The sequence below is a fragment of the Excalfactoria chinensis genome, chromosome 4 (assembly GCF_039878825.1).
Source record: "Excalfactoria chinensis isolate bCotChi1 chromosome 4, bCotChi1.hap2, whole genome shotgun sequence".
Taxonomy (NCBI): Eukaryota; Metazoa; Chordata; class Aves; order Galliformes; family Phasianidae; genus Excalfactoria; species Excalfactoria chinensis.
Window position 1 is genome coordinate 7,844,793 of NC_092828.1, and position 14,932 is coordinate 7,859,724.

Here is a 14,932-nt window from a genome sequence, read left to right on the forward strand (position 1 = left end):
AATAAATTATTGTATTTGTTTATAGATCTGCTGCATAACATGGCCTAGAAAAAAAACCTGACCATACCCCACTGAGAAGTTACTCTTATCATATTGCTCATCCTTGCAAGAAAATGGGTATTTTAAGACCAGACAAGAAGAGAGAACAAGGAAAACTCAGACATCAAACTGACAGAAAGTCATGACCAGCATAACAACAGAAGCTGTCAGTGTTGGGTTTAAGGCAGATCGCCAAGCATAGTTGCTAACCTGGGCCCACCGCTGAATTACCAGTGATATCAGCCTAGTTATTCTGAAAGTTTAAGGAAGGCTTTGTAATGTCAGGACTTCGCATAATGTTGAATGAAAAGGTTAAGATACGCCTTCTCCTTTTCTTCCCTCAACAGCACCCAGGAGCCCAAGAAGAGGAGAAGTAGATGAAGGCTGGAATAAACAAACCAAGGGTAACAGGCAAGCAGTACTCAAAAATTCAGTAAGAACTTTCCTGAAATATGTCCCTCTGCAGTCTGTAATTAGAACTCTTATCTCTAGATACTTTTACTGCCTAGGAAATAAAAAACAAACAAACAAAAAAACCACTCATGAGCAAAATACACATTCCCTTCTAACTCCTGGTCCAGAAATCCTGCTGATTTCTGCTATAAAACTTGCATTACCAGCAGCAAGACATTCTGAATTTAACATGCTGCCGCTCAATAAGAAAGCATAAAGAAATCAACTTCCTTTCACTGAAACTGTTTTTATTATTATTTGGTTTTGACTAGGTAAACCAGGATCCCGTATTTAAAAGATGATTACTTTCCCCAAAAGAAACTAAGCATATTACTTAATATCATAGGCATCTCACACTGCACAACCTGTTATTTATCTCCAGTTGTCCCCTATCCCGTACTGGTGGGACGTAGAAGACCAAACCTAAAATTCTCTCCTCCACAATAATAAGATTAAAATTTAACAATGATAGTAACACGATTTTGCATTCAGTGCTCTTAACTGCTTCAAATACCTAGACTTATTCTTAACAAGTTCACTCTCCTGAGAAAATAAGGTTTATTCTCTCTCCTTCAGCACACTGTATTCAGTATGACATACGTAAGTGGCTAAACGACTTTCAATTCCTGCTTTATATTAGGAATTATCACTAGATGGCAGTAGAAAGCCATCCTTGCCTTCAAACTTCACAAAGCTGGAGTCTAAGCGCTGACACACTATTAGCATTATCTAGCTCACTCTACCTCTGGAACTTACATCCACTTTCCCCCCAGAATTGCACACAGAGCAAGTTGGTAACAAATAAAAGATTCAAGTTAATGCACACATTCACGGTATTAGTTAATTAATAGTTAGAAATTCTCATCTATATTACTACCACAGAGCAGGAACAGGTTAGGAAGGAAAACAAATGCAGTGAAATTCAGGCTAACAGGGATATCCCAGCTCCTTGCACTCGCACAGTAATACTTAACCAGCAAAGACAATTCAAATGCTACAGTTCTTTCTTAATTCTTCTTCCAAACCTGGAAACTTGCACTTAACAGGACCAGAGGTTTGGTGTTGTGAGTTTGCATTTCAACCTTTTTACCCTATTTCAACTGAAAAGAGAGACACTTAAGAAGGCCAAGACTTACTCACTCTGATTATTTTTTCTGCTAGTCTGAACTCCTGCAGGAATAGACTGCAAAGCTGACATAATCCTCTGAGCAGTATCAGATAAAGGCACCTCAGAAAGCTCACATCCTATGTATGATGTGCAACGCTCCATTTTTATGATTAAACCTAAACATAGAACGCACATATGAATTATGCATTATAGCAGTCAGAAACCAGTCTGTACTTTAATTCTGTTCAAGTTAAAGACAAAATACAAGGACCGTGTTCAGCCATCCGTTTCCCTTCATAGATATAATTTCCTCCGTGACATGCCCACAGTATTCTCAAGTATTGTAAATAAAAATTAGCAGAATTCTAGTCATTTACAAAACCTACAAAGTGAAATGTCTCTGAAATACGGTGTGTTCTAGTGCACTGATAAGAACTATGCAGTCTTAAGTACAGCTAACTTCTAATAAGAGAATGACAAACAAGGATTACTCCATATGGTGGAAATAACCCCCCCTCCGGTATCTTCAGTCTAGCCAATATCTAGTATATGCACAACTTTACTGTTCTTAGTACTCAAGTTTTAAATCAAGAAAAACATTCATGAGCTAACTGTCAAAATAGCACCAACACGTGATGAAAGAGGGGTTACTATCAACATACAAAGATCAATATTAACATTTTAGAAAACATGCACATAAAAAACTTCTATTTCATAAGTTCTGTATAATTTACATAGTCAAATATGAACATTAAAATTACTACGTTTGTCAGTGCAGAGTCAGTAATGCCTAAAGTCTCTACTCATTTTAAACACAGCCAGTGATGTCCTCAATTTTACCCTATTTTTTTTAACCCCCCTCTCCAAAAGCAGCTGCTTCTCCACTCGTCCTGTAGCCACATTCTACGATACGTACAAAATACTTGGAACCACTAGATAAAGTGCATTTGGGAGAACTAGAAACAAGGCATCAATACTGAGAGGCTGCTTGACTTTATCTAGTTAGATCAGTACAAAGCACAGAACTTACCACAAACACTAGGTACATAAGCAGCATTTTCAAAGGATTAGAGAAAGTACATTCACCACCAAGAACTGCTGTTAAGTAATATCATTCCTACACAAATATGTTATTCTGATCTTCTTTTACTAAGTCCTGTGCATAAATGGCCTTCCAAGTCAAGTCTAACTATCAACAATATGCCCTTATCTTTACACAGAAATATTCTTCTTAGTTCCAGATCACAAGCAGATTGCCTACAGTCTTACTTGCCCAAGAAATTACTCACAAATACAAAAAAAAAAACAAACAACTATCAAAGAGCAATAGCCATCAAGCCACATTAAGTTTTGGCTATTAGCTGTCTAGCTCGAAAGAGGTAATCCTGTTTCAATCTGTGTATGCAATAATCTGAAGCTTTCATAATAGCCTGAATTGTAGATGTTGTAGAAGACAAAGAGCATCTCTAAACTCGTTTGTGAGAAAGAAAAAGCACCACAAGACCAACCTCCAGCACAATGCTCAAGAACCCTAACCAAAGTAAAACAATGAGGTATTTTTGAAGTCACAGGATACTATGGTCATAACCCTTGCAAATAAAGTACTCCCATACTGCGTGATGCAAAGTCATGGAAAAAAAACCTAACTGACTTCCATGGAATCCAACAAAAGGTACCAGGAAAAAAAAAAAAAAATCACTATTTTGTCAAACAAAATAACACACTATGCAGTGAAAGCTGCTCTGCATTTTGATACTAAGCATGCAGACAGCAGTAAGACTCAACTTTCCCAGACATTCCACAGGTCAGGAACATAATCCTCTCCTAACTTCTAAAATTAGTGCTTTTTATTATCTGTATCGTTGTCTTTGTACAGAAGGTGAGAACATCTCCCATAAACTTCCCATAGTGGGAAGCAGCAATCTTCAGATTCAAACTCTGGACCCTATCAAAATGAGAACCTACAAGATTAGAAATAAACAAGACACCATTCATGAGCATATATAAAAATACAGACATGCCATAAAAACTGACAGCACTGAACTGAATTTAGCATTTGGCATTTAATAACAAACATATGGATCTAAACAGCATGAAAAGTAAATACAAATACACCAAACCAATAAGCTAAAAATTATACATTTAAGAATAATTTACATTAATGTAGAAATTAAAAGCGTGAAGTCAAAATATTTTTAAAAATACTATGACTGAAGTTGAAGCTAATTTACTAGTCTTCATCAATATGTGCAACATTAGAAAGTAAGTAGAGCTGATCTAATCAGAAAACAACAGTCTGGATTTCTTTTATACTATAAAAGCATATTTAGTGCCCTTAGTCCATTAGGAAGCCTACACAAAGATTTGATAAGCAGTCTTAATACCAGTCTATGCAGGAGTATGAAGACATCGTTCAAATGCCTGGCAACACAAACTAGAGAGTAAATACCGTGTAAAGATGTCCCCAAAATGTCCAAAAGGTAAATTAAAAAGTCTCTCTTTGAAAAGTTTGCTATCAGTAGGGACTAATTGCTATAGAGAAAACATAAATTAAGTGATGACGTGGTGGTCAAGAAAAGGATGGTCTTGGTACTTCAAACAGATTCTGGTCCATATTCCAATACACTTTCATATAATAAAAACAAATCTCAGAGGAACTGAAAAGCAGGATCATATGATTTCTGCCTTGGAGAACTTTCCTCTACAGAAGGAAGCACATCACCATTTATGTTCCAAAATCTGCAATCCCTCTTCATGTATTAAAAGTTTCTTACCATGAAAGAAAACTAGTCTCGAGGGTTTGAAGCTTTCCTTTGCACTATGCTGTATACAGTGGAAATCAACACGCAGGCTAGTAAAAGAGAAGTCTTTTCATTCAAGCAACCCATGTGTTAATTAACATTGAAGAACTTGAACTGAATGACCAAACACCACAGCCATGAAGCAGCATCTAACTCAATATGGTAACTGTGGCAGCTAAACATACACAGCAGTGATAGATAAATGTTCACCTTGAGAAGCTAATACTTATCATTCCATAAACTTGTAGACTGTCTACATTAACTTTTTTTTTCAATATTAAGGAATTCGCTGGTGGTGAAATTTTCATATTCCAGACCACTGGCTTTAGCCTCTGACTGCCGTTCAAGCTTCTCCACCATCTCTTTCAAGTGGTTCTCATCTTTGAAAAAATGCACATACAAGTTTCTTTCCATCTGATGCAGCTTATTGGATGCCAAGAAGTTTCTCTTTGACTTCACATCAGCAGTAAGATTCACAATTAGTTGATTGAGTTTCTTTAAATCACCTTCCAGTTGATGAAACTGCTTAGTAAGTTCCTAATAAAAGAGATACAACAAAAATGTTATTTTTGTATCATTAATACACTAGAACTAGAAACATGAAAGTCTTTTGCTTTTGGAAGCCTTTTTTTAAAAATAAGTAAAAAATAATTAAAAATAAGAACATATGATAAATCCTGTATACGTAGCTGTCAAGCTGCATGCATCTGCATCAGGTTATGAAACTGTAATTTAATTTACTTCCTTGCTAAAACAGATGAATTAAGACTGTAATAACCTGACCTCCAACAATATAGATGGCTGAACAACATTGGCTATGAAGTCTACATTACTAGTCAAAAGAGAACAAAATTAAACAGAAAATGAATTCAATTTTAAAATGAAATAATTACAAAATACAGTTCTCCTAATTGTCAGTCTTATATCAGCTCAGGGTAGGCAGGCTAGTTACCTACTTGCACATTATTTCCTTATAAGAACTATTTTTCCTGAGAAACAGTAGCAACAGAAAAAATGTGTCACTGTTGTAAGTTACTTGAATCAATAAAGAATACATGGATGGAGGCAATAACCTTTAAGCCTTAAGAAGGCATTGTTCCAATTACAAACAACTTCTTCGTAAAACCATTCTTTATGTTGTGAATAGTCAAATATTATTAATTATATTATTAAATATATCTTATAATGCATGTAAATAAGGATTGTGGACCAAGTGAAGGCTTCTGTTACATTTTTCAGATATCCATAGCTGCTTACTATAACAGAACTATATTTAACCCTATTCCCCTTCAAAAGTGGCTTCAAAAGCCAACCAGGAGCTTTGTCATAGAAATGTTCTGCTGAAACTATCCTTGAAAAATCCCAATATTTTTATTTCCTACAAATGAGCCAATACAGCCAGACCATTTTAAGGAAACAAATCATACTATTCGGGTGAATACTTATGAATTTTCCTGTGACATCGTAGCCAGAAGACATTTTCCACACCATAAATCTATACGTGACTGTAACCGCCTTCGAAAGAAATTAAGGGGTAGATGCCACTATTACTTCAAAACCAATAAATTATTACCTGTCAACATATGCAAAATCCCACATTTGCTAAAAACAACACAACTACCTGACCACCATCATTACACTAATAAGTTTGTTGATGACATGTTGTGACCTCTTTTTTCCTACCGTCTTTATACCTGTCTCAGTAAAAGAGCACAACAGGCATGGATACAAACATTGAATAACAACATAAGGACATACCCGACTAGTGAGTAGTATCTGATTTCCTCCACAGTACAGCGCATCATGAAGAGCATTTACATCACTGTCTAGTTTGGACAACAAGAGAGACTGCTCCTGGGAAGACACTGCTAGCTGGTCTTGTGCTGTCACACAATCCTGATTTAGCTTCTGAGCCATCTGTTCCAGGTTTTTGTATGTTTTAAACAGTTGTTTATTGTTTTCTCCTTCTAAAAGCTGGTAAAGCCTGGAACAAATGAAGTTAGACACAAGCATTTTTAAGTTACCTAATCATTATTAGTCAAGAGAAGATTTTCATGTTAAGAAATTCAAGAAATACACAGATACAGTACAAGAGAATATGATTTAATGGGCAATATTGGTGGTAGGTGGATGGTTGAATTAGATTATCTTAGAGTTCTTTTCCAACCTTAACAATTCTAAATTAGACTGAGGGCCAGCAAAATACAGAAGTAGTAAGGGCACTATTGATATATAATGATGTATCTCTCACTGATTCCATAATTCTATATGTGCAAAGGTCATGAGTGACCCACAACACAGGACTCCAAACTATTCCAAATAGCAAGCAACAGCAGGGAAATCTTAAAGTCACAGTTCATAAGAACGTAACTAATGCCAACTCATTCAAGAGGATGACAACACATGCTTTTGCAAACTTCTTTCCTACATTTTAAGCAGAGCTGAGAAAACACCAAAATTCCATGGCCAGTAAGAAATACAAAAAAATCTTTATGAAATTTTAAAGCTTACTGTTTTCTATCTTCTTTGGAAGATCTACGGAAAGACTACTAAGGAATTCTACACTGAGTTATGAGTCATGCAAAAGACAGCAATATTTTGCAGCAATATATCCACCTCTGCACATTGAAGTCTCCAGGAGACTTTGGAGAATCCCTGAGCCCCAATTAGGAATCAGATTGCTTTTAGAAGAGGAGCCATATTTCAAAGGCAACTGAGTTTATTCTATCTACTGCTCATAAACCATTCAGGGTTTACAACTCTGTCATGAGTAATAAGGCCTGCCTTTCTGAAGAATAAAGCAGTGAATAAGCAGCCAGTAAACACTTATTTAACCACAGAAAGACTCAATAATAAACCTGAAATAAAACATTACAGCTTTTCAACACAGACACAGTCTGGGTGAAATGAATCCTACCTGATTCTGCCATTCTTTGCTCAAGACTAAATTATCACTTAATGTAATAGCTATTTAAAAAAACACTTCAACAGTCTGCAGAAGGGGTAAAAGCCTATCATCAACTATTACTATAGAACATACCTAAAGAAAAAGTTTAGTACCTCGAAGTACACAATCCTGCTGTACCACCTGAGATGCAGGAAGACTGAATCACTTAGATGGTGGAAAGAAAAAAAAAATCCTATAAGAGCAACTGGATGCAGAAGCCAGGTGGCAAGACAAGTAGTATCAATGAGCTAAAAGCATTTCTTACGTTCCAGCTGTTCCTCTCCTCCATCACATAAGGGGTTTTGCAGGCTGAGCAGATGAGGCCATGGATATCGTCTGGGATATTACTACTACTAACAGCTCTCTGCACCTGCACTTCTGGAAAAGCTTTCAAGATGTCTGATTTTGCTATAAACATTTGTTTTAGTCTCAGTATTGCTTAGGAATGCTTTGGCAGTGTTAACATCTCATACCCTGAATGCTTCAATTGTGGGAGATTTCAAACATTAACTAGCTATGGCAAGTAACTAATAACAACTGAGACAGCTTCACTTACCTGCTCCTTTATCTTCCCAACTTTATTCCCCCAAAGAAGTCTAAGTTCAGCAGTGACTTTAACACTTACCTACAAGAGAAACCATCCTTTGAACTAATAGTATTCCTTGGCTTTTCAAGTTTAGTTTCCTTAGATAACTCCTCTAGTCTCTGTTGCATCTCATTACTGCTCTGTTTCAGAGATTCTATCAAATCCTCAAGCTGACACTGGATGTCTTTGTGTTTCTTCAATTCAATGTCATAGGCTAGCTGAATAAGTTCAAACGATGCTTTCTGTCTTATCAGATGGCTGCAGATTTCATCCTGTTTAGAAGCAAAATGGTCCTGCTGAGCAATCTCATGATCCAGGGCTGCCATTACCACCGGGGCAGTGAACAGCTGTGCACGCTCTTTCAAGACAGAAGGCAGATCTTCATTGTTTATTTGAGCTATCTGTTGCTTAATTGTAGAGACTTCATCATTTAAACTAGATATTTTGGCCTCGACGTTTTCTTGTTTTCCAGTACCCTGCATAAAGCAAAACATATCAATCCATACACGGTTCTCTCAGATTTTTGTTCACCTTTCTCTGTTCTGCTTCCCTAACACGTCCCTTCAGTTCACACAAGAATCATACACTTCCATGAAAATCAAAGCATCATCTAATTTAAATGAGAACTCTGCAAGCAGCTTTACAGAACTTCACAATATACAGGCAAAAACAGGTTTAAGATGGTAGGCATCATCTATATTTCAAGAAATAATTAAACCTGCTCTACTGCAGAGCCATGAAGCAGTTCATTACAGAAGAATTGTAGGCGCTGTATTTTAGTTCACACCTACATTTCAAACAGATCTGACTGAAATCTCACATGCAAAAAAGTTTACATTCAGCCAGATGACTGCCAATGCTGCCCATCAGAACTGACCTTTTGCAAATGACTCTAATCAATCAAGCACTGCATGCCTGTCAAACCAATGAAAACAAAGCAGCACAAGGCCTCAAGTTAGTTCATGACTGCAGTATAAGCTAATTTCCTTCCTTCTATTACAAGTCCCTCTCATTTTTAACTGTCATTAGTCTCATCTGCCCATCACACAACGAGATCTGTGGGATTTCAACTACACGATTCATTGCTTTGCTATCTAAAACATATCACCATTATGCCTCCACATTACAAATTCCCGAGTCATTGAACTAAAAACTGGAGGTTTTCTTTCCTACAGGAAATACTAAAAAGAATATATCACGTTAGCCCCCTGTATGAAAATTTAATTAAGGGTTTTGATTGTTGCACAAAAAATGGAGACAGTTACAACTTGAAACTTCAGACTTGAACAAGATTAGGAAGGTACAGTAAAAAACAGTTTTTTAATGTAATAAACTCTAGAATGCAGAATTCAAGGTACTCTGCCACACTGAAAAAACTACCCACAGTCACCGGAGCAGCTTCACAAGGAGACTAAAATCTCAATAAATGCAATTCCACTCTGTAAAAACAGTATAACTAATAATTCAGAACATGCCTGTCTCTGTTTAAAACTCCACCGCCCTAGAAAGCCATTTGCCTCTTACCTTTAGGGATGGCAGCATGCTCACTGCACACTCTATAGCTGAATTCAAGCTCTGTTCTTCAGCTTGCAATTCAATTAGCTGACGTTGAGCACAAATGTACGCTGCCTGGAGGCTGGCAATCTCCTGACTCTTTCCACAAGCTGCAGCAGTCCCAACACAAGTGCCATGTTTGCTAACGTCCACAAGCTCAGCATTGGTTTTGTGCACATTTTCAGCCAATTCCGACCTATCCTGATAAAAATGTTCTTTCACATACGAGTCAAGTGCTGCAGCGCAGTGCTCTTCTTCAGCCAAATACTTGTCCAAGGAAAGCTGGGAAAAAAGCACTGGATGCAAATCTGATCCTTGTTCTGAAGCACTGAAGAAAGGGGCCAGTTTCTTAGCTCTATCCACAAGAGACAGCAGTTCAGCATTAAGCTTATTCATTGCTGTAGCAAACAGCTCCAGACCTTCCTTCACATCTTTCTGTGCTTCTTCCTCTTTGATTTTTAGCGTCTGTAACATACTGCTGTTCTCAGAAACCATCATCTGAAGCTTATTATGCCGATGGACTGTAACATTTTTCATTTTCTGAAGAGTTTGGAACTCATCCTCTAATCTCTTCAGTTCCTCCTCCTTCTCTTGGCTGCTGTTCCCCAGATCCGATGACTTACAGGTTTTAAGGACTTCATCCAATGCATTTCCTTCTAAAATGGGCCTTCCAGACTCAAGGAGACGATTGAAATCTTGTAGTTCTCCTTCAGATAAGACGTGCTGCTCATTTACACTTCCACAAAACCACTCCAGAAATGATTTGTCTTCTGGAGACTCAAACAGCCAGTCGAAATCTTCCCCATTGAGCTCATTGGCTTTTGGATACCCGATTTTCTTAAGAATTCCCACAAACTCCTTCCCACAGCTCATGATTGAAGCATGTATGAAAGCAGAAAAAGATCCAAATATGTGGAAAATTTCTAGGGGATGATTCTACTGTGGGCTTTTTTGGGTCATTTTAAGAGCATTCAGTATTCTAACAAGAAAGTGTCTGCACAGGAAAGCGAAAGCAGCAGATCACACCACAGAACTGAATGCTACCATGGGCTGCAGTTGTAAGACCAGAATGCCATTTTTATTCAGGGATACCTGCAGACATTTTTGCCCAGATCTTATAACCGAAATGTGTCTTGACAACAATTAAACCCCAAAGATTTGTAAAAAATGTATCTTTTTGCACAGCGAATGTCACTTTTACGCCAACACCCAATTGCACCATGAACTCAGGACTGACAGACACAACTCGGGGCCCTGCTGGAGCGTTTCCCTTAGACAGCTTTTCACACCCGACATTAAAAAAAAGCTTTTTAACTCTTCCCAAACGGGGGAAGTTTTCAGTTTGCCCTAAAAAATAAAGCTAGAAGACACCACGCAAAAAATTCAAAACTCTCGTTTCTATCTTTTACTTCGGCAGCGAACAGAATTGTCTTCCAAGGCTCCGTTTTATATTTCCCTCTGAAAATAGGGCGAGAAGTCCTTTACCACAAAAATACCGAATCAATTACATCAAGATCACCCGTCGCAAGCATTCCGCGGTGCCGCCAGCCATTAAAGGTCAGCCTTCGGACCAGGAGCAGCACCGCAAACACCGCCGCTCTTCACTAGCGACCCCCAGGGAGGGCCCGCGAGCCCCGCCGGTGTCAGGAGGGGAGGGCTACTCACCACAGCGCGGTGCCCAGCGGCGGGCAGGACGGGCTGCGGCACGGAGAAGCGCTCGGGCCGCTCTCTGCGAGGCGAGGGAGGCGGCGCTGTGAGGAGAAGAGGGCGGCGGGCGGCCGTTATGGCGCCAACGGTCAAACCGCCCGCCACGCGCCGCTCTCGCGCAGCCTCCCTCCGCTGAAGCCCACTGCGCATGCGCGCCTCGCCTCCTCGCGAGCCGCGGCCTACTGCAGAGGCGCATGCGCGGTGCACCGCTCCGAGGGGTGGGGTGCGGCCGGAAGTAGCCGTGACGTCACGTGGGCGGACTGTCTACGCGCCTTTCGGTCTCCTCAGTGACGGTTCCGTCAGCTCCGGGGCGGACCCGGTTCTCGTTTCGGCTGCTCGTGTGCGGCCCTTTGCTGCAGCCTGCGGCTTCCCTGCTGTCATCCGGCATAAAGGAGGGCAGCGTTGTCCGCTGTTTAACGCGGCAGAGTGCTGAGCAAACTGTCGGCACCGACTCCGGTGTTCAGTGTGGAACAGGGCCTGGCGTTGGCCTGTGGAGGCTTCGTGCTTGCAGTGGATCGGCCTGTGAAGCTGCTTTCAGAAACAAACAAACAAACCTGGAGGTGGATCTTTGTACTGCGGTAGTGTTTTAAAGAGAGGAGATGATACTGAGGCAGCTGCTGATGTGAATGCAGTAAATGCTGGACACGAGAACACTGGAAATGCCCGGCTGGATCCCCAGCACTGCAGAGGACTGCTCAGCGCAGGCCTGGCCACCTATAGAGCCCATAGGCGCCATGTTGGTGCTTTGCCTGTCCTGCTGCTTTCATTCTTTCCTAGTCTTGATGGCCACCAATTAGTCTAATCCCTTTTTGAACCTATCGATGCCATCCAAGACTTTGCAGGGCAACAAATGCTAGAACCTCACTAGCTGCTGCTATAAAAATACGCTTTCTTAGCCTCCTTCGTGTCATCAAATGACCACTGGCTCCAGCATTGCAGGATCTGGTGAACACCACCTCTGCGTTTACCTTGTCTGTCCTAAAAGCTGAGAAATCACAAGTAAGGATCCCATCAGCTGCGCTCTCTGCAGTGTGAAGAACTGCAGAATTTGACCTTTGCAAGCAAGTGCGAGATTACTTCAGTTGTCTTTTTTCCTGCACCTTCCACGTTGTTGCTTCATAGGATCATAGCTTGACTTGGTTTGGAAGAGACCTCACAGCCCACCCAGCCCCAACCCGTGCTGTTGGCTGGGTGCCCCCCATCACCTCAAGCTACTCAGTGCCCATCCAACCCAGCCTTGAGCACCTCCAGGGATGGGGCACTCACAGCTCTCTGGGCAGCCTGTGCCAGGGCATCACCGCCCTCTGAGCAAACAAATTCCTCCTGACGTGTATTCTGAATCTCTCCTCTTTTAGTTTAAAACCATTCCCCCTTCTCCTGTCACTGCCAACCTGCGTAACAAGTTGATTTCCCTCCTGCAAATGTTGTTTTTCCTTCTCATTTCTTGAGATGAAGAGACAAGATGCACACAGGCCTCAGGGCACTGGTGCACCAAGGGTTTTTGTAGCAGCAAAACCCTGCCGCTCTGCTGTGGCTCCACTGTGCTTCCTTATGATGCTTGTTGTTTTCTTGGCTTTGTGGCTTACGCTGCCAGTTGAGGCAACAAACAGCTCTTAGCAATGATTGCAGGAACTCTTGCGAGGGCTTTTTCTGAGTGGAGAATCCAGTAGAGCTGTTACTAACAATTGGAGCACCTTTTGTTAGACGCTCCTGAAATTTAGCCGCCTTCATTTCCTGTTTATGTTTCACATGCCACGTTTTTCTGGTCTTTCCTATTTGCCTCACTGTATCCTTCTTAACTCTCTCACTGAGTCATGCAGGAGGGTTTGAAACAGTGTTTTTCTATTTGTGTCAGGCATTCTACCTGGGCTTCTAATGCCAGATCTTTAAGCCTTCTTGCTGCCTTTAGGCTACTTGCTTTTTAGGTGGTTGCAGGGTTGGGTTTGGGGTTTTTGTTTCTTTGTTTGTTTGTTTGTTTCCAATTTTTTCCCCATTTTTACATATTTTGTTTTCTTAAAATGCAGGATTTGTTTGCTCTGTTTGTCTTGCTTGCTGTTGTTACACCATGCAGCTTAATTATATTGTGGTTGCCATCAGAGAGCACCTCTCCCACTAATAGCTCTCAAATCAGATCCTCTGCACTTCTGAAGACTAAATTCAGAGCTGTGTTTTTCCTTGTGGTTTCCAGGGCCAGTTATTCTAGAAATAAGTCGCTTAGTGCATCCAGAAATTCTATCTCTCCATTTCACCCTGGTGAGGCACTGACCCAGTCTGTATGTGGGTGGTTGAGCCCTCCCACTACATGTCCTAAATGTGCAGCTCGTCTAATCTCACTTAATGCAGCTGTTGGAATGAATCAAGGCAGGGAAATGAGCGACCTCTCGGTGCAGCTAAGGCTGATTTGCACGAGGTTTTTGCACCTGAGTCGCCTGCAAAGTGCAGCATGGTGATTTGTAGCTTAGTGTGGCCTGTGCAAGACACGTTTGTACAATGAACCCTGACCTTGCAGTGATGGGTAGAAGAGCTGTAGTGGTGAACTCCTTACCATCTGATTACAGTTTGATACACAGCTGCAATTTAGGCTAGCTGGAGTTTTCATATTGTCTCACACATGGAGTGTGTTGTGTCTTTCTGATGGGGAAGGAGCAAAAGCATTCCCTAGAATACTTCAAGAGACAGTGCTGTTTCAGTTCAGTTAAGTGCACTAAAATGCTCCTATGGCTGTATTTTGGAGGTTCGTGCTTCGCACTACTGCACTGTTTAATCTGTTTGATAATATACATGTCAGTGTTTCTAATATAAAAAAAGATGTGAGCAAAAGCAAATTTTATAGTTTTCTCATCTAGAAACCTTCCAAAAATTCCTCTGACCTGAGAGCAATCAAGCTCTGTGATTGAAGGCTGCATCCTAGAAGTAAGAAATGCATCTGAAAGAAGAGGACTTCGTACAGCTCCTGGACTTCTGCAGCTACACCTTCAGATAGATCCCTGTGTGAGCAGCTTCTCTCATTATTTCCTCCCTCCAAACTCAAGCACTCCCTCCTGGCCTTACACAAAACATCCATCCACATCTGCTTACCTGGGCCAGCAGGAATGGACTCCGATTCTGAGCTGGTTGGTTCTGGGCAGCAGCCGCCTTGTGGAACAGTCAGCTCAGTCATGCCAGCCTTCCAGCACAGGAAACAATTTGATTCTCTTTCGACCCAGACATGAAATTTTCATGGAAGTTTTCACCACTGATTATCATCGCAGCCTCCATCCTATCTCCGCTTAGTCAAATTTGGTCAGAATTAGCCTGAAGGTTCAAAAGTTATCAAGGAAAGAGGAGGGGAACAGATGGATGAAAGAGGAATTGACGGACAGCATGATCTCATAATCCCCGCTGGCATAGAATTCAGGCTGGAATTGAAATATTTTAGGTCAGAACACTGTGCACTTCAACTTCTCATTTTGGAAGAACAAGCCTCTAATGTGAAACAAATTTTCATTTGTTAGACCGTGGACTGGCTCTTAGGGGCAGAGATTAAACAACAGCCCTCCCTGCAAACATGTTACAATCGTATCTTTGACGTTTCTTACAGTCCTTTTCCCATCCAGCCCCAGCCCCATATGCTTCACTCTTTCCTTCTGCAGCTCCTTATGGGTCAAGAATGTTTTTCTCTGATTCATTTTTCTTTTTCTCGGTTGTGTTCAGTCAAAACATAATTAAAGGCTTTACCTTACCCTTTTTTTCCATTC

General features: G+C 40.6%; 2 protein-coding genes across 2 annotated transcripts in view; both read right to left on the minus strand.

Annotated features, from left to right (window-relative positions):
* Positions 1-1,762, minus strand: part of POLN (DNA polymerase nu) — a 78,883-nt gene extending 77,121 nt beyond the window's left edge. The window contains exon 1 of the mRNA XM_072335127.1: positions 1,633-1,762. Coding sequence (XP_072191228.1) covers positions 1,633-1,762 — 130 coding nt within the window. The remainder of the gene's footprint in view (positions 1-1,632) is intronic.
* Positions 1,763-3,645: 1,883 nt separating this feature from the next.
* On the minus strand, positions 3,646-11,284 carry HAUS3 (HAUS augmin like complex subunit 3). The gene is made up of 5 exons (XM_072335128.1): positions 11,154-11,284; positions 9,459-10,946; positions 7,974-8,410; positions 6,160-6,385; positions 3,646-4,938 (listed from the first exon to the last, which is right to left on the minus strand). Exons 2-5 carry the CDS (start codon positions 10,359-10,361, stop codon positions 4,660-4,662), a joined length of 1,845 nt encoding a protein of 614 aa, XP_072191229.1. The 5' UTR covers positions 10,362-10,946; positions 11,154-11,284; the 3' UTR covers positions 3,646-4,659.
* Positions 11,285-14,932: the final 3,648 nt, after the last annotated feature.